Genomic DNA, 5,398 nt, shown 5'->3' on the forward strand with positions numbered 1-5,398 from the left:
ACAAACCAAACACTGGCTCTAGAGGGGGACTTTTGCATTTTTGGCAAGGTTTGCGACCGTCGTAGTTTCTCCTACATGCTCAGAAGCTTGAGCTGTATTCATATTGTTGCAATCTGCAACTTCACCTGTAGATGCCATTGAATGCTACACACTGGTCCTTTAAGTTTCATCTGAGAAAGGCTTTAATTGTATTGATCCTGTTATTTGTCTTAGCAGAGAGCAGGCTCCTCCTTCGGTTGTCTATCACTGTGAATCTCTTATTTTGATTGACTACTCCCGCTCCCATCCCTAATCTCTGGTACCATGTACTAAGGCTGGATGATCTTACTGGTTGTTTTTTTTTTTTATCAGTCTTGGATGTTGCTGCATGTTCCTGTTTTTGAGGCAGACTTTACCTCCCGATTGTGTTTTCCACTTTGGTAATCGAGTCATGTTTTGAGTCTCTGTTAAATGTGTTTTTCTGTGTATTTTTGTGTATTTATTTGTAATAGTGTTTTGTTTGTCTGCTCCTGGTGTGTTGTTTTTCCTGTCTTTTGTGTATGTTAGTAGAAGTAGTTCAAGGCCCTGGATGGATAGCCTGGACCCTGAAACCCTGTATGTGTCTCCGGAGCAGACTGGACAGCCCACACTCCCCCTCCCTAACTCGGAAGTCTCCAACTTGGCACTAGGGGGGTAAGGAGCCTTCAGCCTACTTTACTCTGTCCTCTGATGTTTGGGGAGACAACAGGCTTATAGAAAGTCTGTCAGCACCCAGTAACCCACTGCTCACACCTTACCACCATATATATATATATATATATGTCTCACACAGTCAATCAGTCAGTAGTCAATCTCAGTCTGTAGATATATTGCCTTTTAAATAATGTAGAGCAGAGTGATCCAGGTGATTTCTTTATTGTGCGTTGTATTGTTGTATGAGTGTTTTCTTTAATAATTAGAGAGGATTCTTTCAGTCATTTTAAATCTTGCCATGCGCACAGTAATGTAACTGCAAAAAATACTGTGGGACATTTAAGCAGCAAAACTCAAAACTGTAGTTTTCTCCAGAGGAGACAGAGAATTTATCGGGTGTGTGACCTTTTTGGATGTGTAGAAGAACACAGAACATTAATTAACATTAGATCCTGACCGATCCTGTCAGTGTGTCGGGAGATTTAAATAATCAATGACGTTGCTTGGCCTTGTGCACAGGGTCTCGTAATGGGGTGATGCTTCTCCCTGTTTCACCCACCCACAATCCAGCCGCTATTAATAACAATGTTAACATTCACTGTGTTTTTTTTCATTTATTTTATGCTTCAAGCATGACGCTTTGAAAATGTTAATAGTAGATGGGAAATCACCAGTTGAAGTAAGGAAACCTCCTGGAAGGGCTTAAAAATGTCCACATCAGCTTTTCAGATTTGCATCAATAGCTTTCTCATTATAAGACATTTTATTCTGAACCTCCTCCCATTTATTGCACAACCTTACATGTTTGCTCATTGGATGGACCATTTTCTTGTCTATATTATTATTAATATTATTATTATTTTTTTTATTATGTTATTTTATTCAAAACTCTTCAAGCGATTTTCATCTGGTTCTATTTATGGCTTTCACACTGTTAGCTTTGTTATTTCACAGACTTTGTTATTAGAAATATACTTACATGAGTGCATGTTGCACAATAAATAGGCACCAATGTAGGTGAAAAAAATAATAATTAAAATAGCAATAAAAAAAGGTTATGTTGCAGCGTCTAAAAAAGTCTAAAATCCAATAATATGAATTTTAAGCCTTTAGAATTGCATATCTTATATCTGCAGGTCTTAAAAATGAACACTTCTTGTATAAAGGTGCATTTTTCAGTTTCATTTTTTAATGTGTTTTTGGGAATAATTTGTATTGATCATGCTGTCACAACTACAAAAATGTTGACTTGAATAACATCTTTAATCAAACCTGTTGAAACCTGCACAACCCTTTTGTTGAGTTGAGCACACGGCTACCTGAAGGCAGGTGGATACACATACTGTAGTCCAGTGATACATACATACATACATCCCTGGAGTTGATCTCATTTCGTAGGCATGAGTGTGTATGTGCATGTGAGTTTGTGCGCACATTGTGGGGTGCACAAAGAGCAAAGCCAGTGCCATTTGACATTGGCTCCCTTCTGTTTTTACACACACAAATCGCACACAAACGAGTGCAGCCCATAGGACAACAGGGTAAACACAGCCCCCCTCAGGCCGGAACCTAATTGTTAGCCCCTGGTGTGGCTAGTCCAGGGATTAGCTACTGGCTGGGGAGTACTATTCACTCCCTCTTTCATTCCCTCTGCCCACTGGGCCTTATCACCATCAATCTGACACCCTGTTTATCTGACGCTGCAGCCAGATCTGCTGGCCTAGGAGAAATGTTCACAAAGGCCGTGGATCATCAGCACTTTGATTGTGGGACCCCAAATTGCCATTACTCTCTCTGTCCTCAGTGATCCCAGCAGCCCTCTGTCTCCATGATCTCTATGCAGTGGTTAGTCCCAGAACCTGGAAAGCCAACCTGAAGGCCTGTCACTTTGTGTCTGTCATTTGTTCTTCCATCTTAAACAAAGGTGGTTCCTCAGCCAGATTCTGTTTGCTGTATTTGTGTTCCTGTGGACGGGTTCTCCATGTGGATTGGTTTGTTGCGGGATACTGTTTTTCTCAGCCTTTGGTGCACTGTTGGCTGCCTTATTATACCCTTCGCCAGGAACTTACCAACAAGTGTACGATCTGGAGTTTACCACCACCCTCTGAGCACAGTGTCAATTTAGTTTCATCGTGTTAAAGAAGAAGAAAGATTTTGCTGTCATGGCTTCTTTTAAGCTGGATTTTCTCCCTGAGATGATGGTGGACCACTGCTCTTTGAATTCTAGTCCTGTGTAAGTAACTCCCTCTGGTCAGTTCTGTGTGTATTGTTTCCCAGGGTTGTCCTGTGTCTCTGGAAGTCAGCTATGAAGGATAGGTCTTTTGTGATTTATTATTGTAATAATCATGAGCAGCTGTGTTGCAGGGTGTCCGTACCCCTTTCTCTGTGGTTTGTTTTCTCTTTGCAGTTGTCAGTTGTCAAGTTTCAGAAGTGAATCTAATTTTTACATTCAGTATGAAATAAGTTTGAATTATTTTTGTCTTTAGTGAAAGACTTTGGTAAAGAGACAGACACCTAAACAGGCACATTGTGCGTCTAAAGTTAAATATTGAATGCATTGACATCAAAACCGTTTTTCTGTCAAATCAACACTGCTTACTCTTACTCGCATTTTGCATGGAAATAGCACTCCTACTGCACTTTCTAGCTGCCTTCTTTAAAGGTTGGGTATTGTTTTTGACAGATTCTGATTCCAGTTCAGATTAAATCTGTCTCTGATTCCTGGCATATTATTTGTGCAAGAAAGGACAAATAATTCTGTGCTTAACAGGCTCTAACAAACCGAAATGAACAATGAATGCCTCTCCCACTTCAGTCATCATAACCACATTATCACTGTTTTTCTTTCCCAGAATAGTCTTTTGAGCAACTTAACCGGAAGGACCAGTTGTCATCCCTGAATTAAGGTCACAGTAGATCAGTGTATATTGATATCAAGGTCTGTTGTCATATTTGATTTTGTTTGTATTGTGCATCCTAATACTGACCTGTCCCTGGCAGTGCTCACTTTCAGGTCTGCATTGGTTTCAAGGGCCCAATGGAAGCATTAAATATAACTGATCCTTAGACATGGGATACTTGGATAATGAAAACGTCCAAGATGTTACCGTCACTAATAACAGTAACAGGATGTTAATAAGTATCTTTATGACTAATGGTTTGGACTAATGTAAAGTAATGTAACAAAAATATTTGCCCAAAACTTTTGGTTGATGCTTTAAACTTTTGAGAGAAACTATCATTTCTCCAAACAAATCAAACATGTTTCCAATGCACCAACTGTAATGTACTGACACATCCAGAAATGTGTCACAGATATATTTTCCCATTATGTTAGTTATACAGAATAAGTATAATGCTATACATTAACAACTCATTAACGATCTTCTGCTGTACTGAAAAGCCATGAGATTAGCTAGCTTTGTGGTAAACTAGGAAACTAATTCATACTGTCAGCATTATACTTGTGGTGGAAATAAAAGAGTAACAGAGTCAGTCTATTTCAGCTGAAAGGGCAGCTGATACATCAGAGTGTATGTTGCAGGTCTGACCCGGAGGTGCCGAAACAGTCACTTTTTGTAATCTTTGAATACATTTTAAAGATCATCTTAGCCTTGAGCTCAGAAGAGGGAGAAAAATTAGTACCACAGCTGAATGTTATCTAATCTTTTGTATGTAGCAAAGCAAGTTTCTCACAAACAAATGCATCATAGAAAAGGGCATCATTGTTAAATGCATCATACAAGTGGTCCTCAGTGTTATTCGGGTCATAGGTGTACCAAGAAGATAAATACATTGGCTCATAATAAATTGCACAATAATACATGATTATAGAAAACTTGAAAAAATTATACATTTTGCTTTAACAATACTGACAAGGGAGAAAATTATATGTTCATTTAACTATCTTACTGACTGTAAAACATGTCTGCTGAGGACAAAACATGCTACAGGCCTTCAGCCTAGGTTATTCAGTTCAATTTATATAGCACCAAATCATAACAGAAGTTATCTCAGGACACTTTTCAAATCGAGCATCGAGCAGGTCTAGACTGAAACTCCTCCCAAAAAAAAATCCTAAGTCCCACCATTGACCAAGCCACAGGCCACAGTGGCAAGAAGAAAACGTCCTTTTAACCAGGCAGAAACTTCGAGCAGACCCGGCTTTGGGTTGGTTGTCATCTGCCTTCCCGACCAGTTTGGGTTACACATAAAGGTTTAATTATCAATTCAGTCATGTACTTTTATTTTGCCAATCAAATGAAAGCCCCTCCAAAACCCTTACCATGACGTACAAACTTAGACTGCTCAGTCAGGGTGGTCAGCTCGCTGTGAATGCCTTTTCAGGCAACTTCCTAACCGTGTGTCAGAGAGCTCATAAAAAGTGGACCAACAATTGCATTTGGGACCATGCAATTTGTTGGTTCCACTTTGAGAGCAGTCATGGATTACTTATTTCTCCTTTTCCAAAAGTATGTTATTACTTTACTATTTATCTCTGCCAACAGGCATTTAAGTTGCCACTACTAGTTGTATTACGTTTATCCCCACAATCAAATCCAGTTTTTCTTTGTTAAAATCAAAGTAACTTCAACTATTTCCAGCTGCTGAATTTAACCGTTTCCATCTTCCAAACTAGGTTCCTCCACGGGTTACAAAATAATCCAAGTAATGTTGTAACTAATTAATTTCCTCAGGCAGGGGATGTTTGCATGTCATAACCCCC

At 39.3% G+C, this 5,398-nt stretch overlaps 1 protein-coding gene across 1 annotated transcript in view; it reads left to right on the forward strand.

The window, feature by feature from the left end:
- Positions 1–549: 549 nt before the first annotated feature.
- celf1 (cugbp, Elav-like family member 1) overlaps positions 550–5,398 on the forward strand; it is a gene marked incomplete in the record, with an annotated part of 23,575 nt that continues 18,726 nt past the window's right edge. Inside the window, 1 exon segment of the mRNA XM_035682346.1 lies at positions 550–672. Within this exon segment, the coding sequence (XP_035538239.1) occupies positions 569–672 (104 nt within the window).

The sequence above is a fragment of the Morone saxatilis genome, unplaced genomic scaffold (assembly GCF_004916995.1).
Source record: "Morone saxatilis isolate NCDOM2014 unplaced genomic scaffold, NCSU_SB_2.0 Contig11, whole genome shotgun sequence".
Classification (NCBI taxonomy): Eukaryota; Metazoa; Chordata; class Actinopteri; family Moronidae; genus Morone; species Morone saxatilis.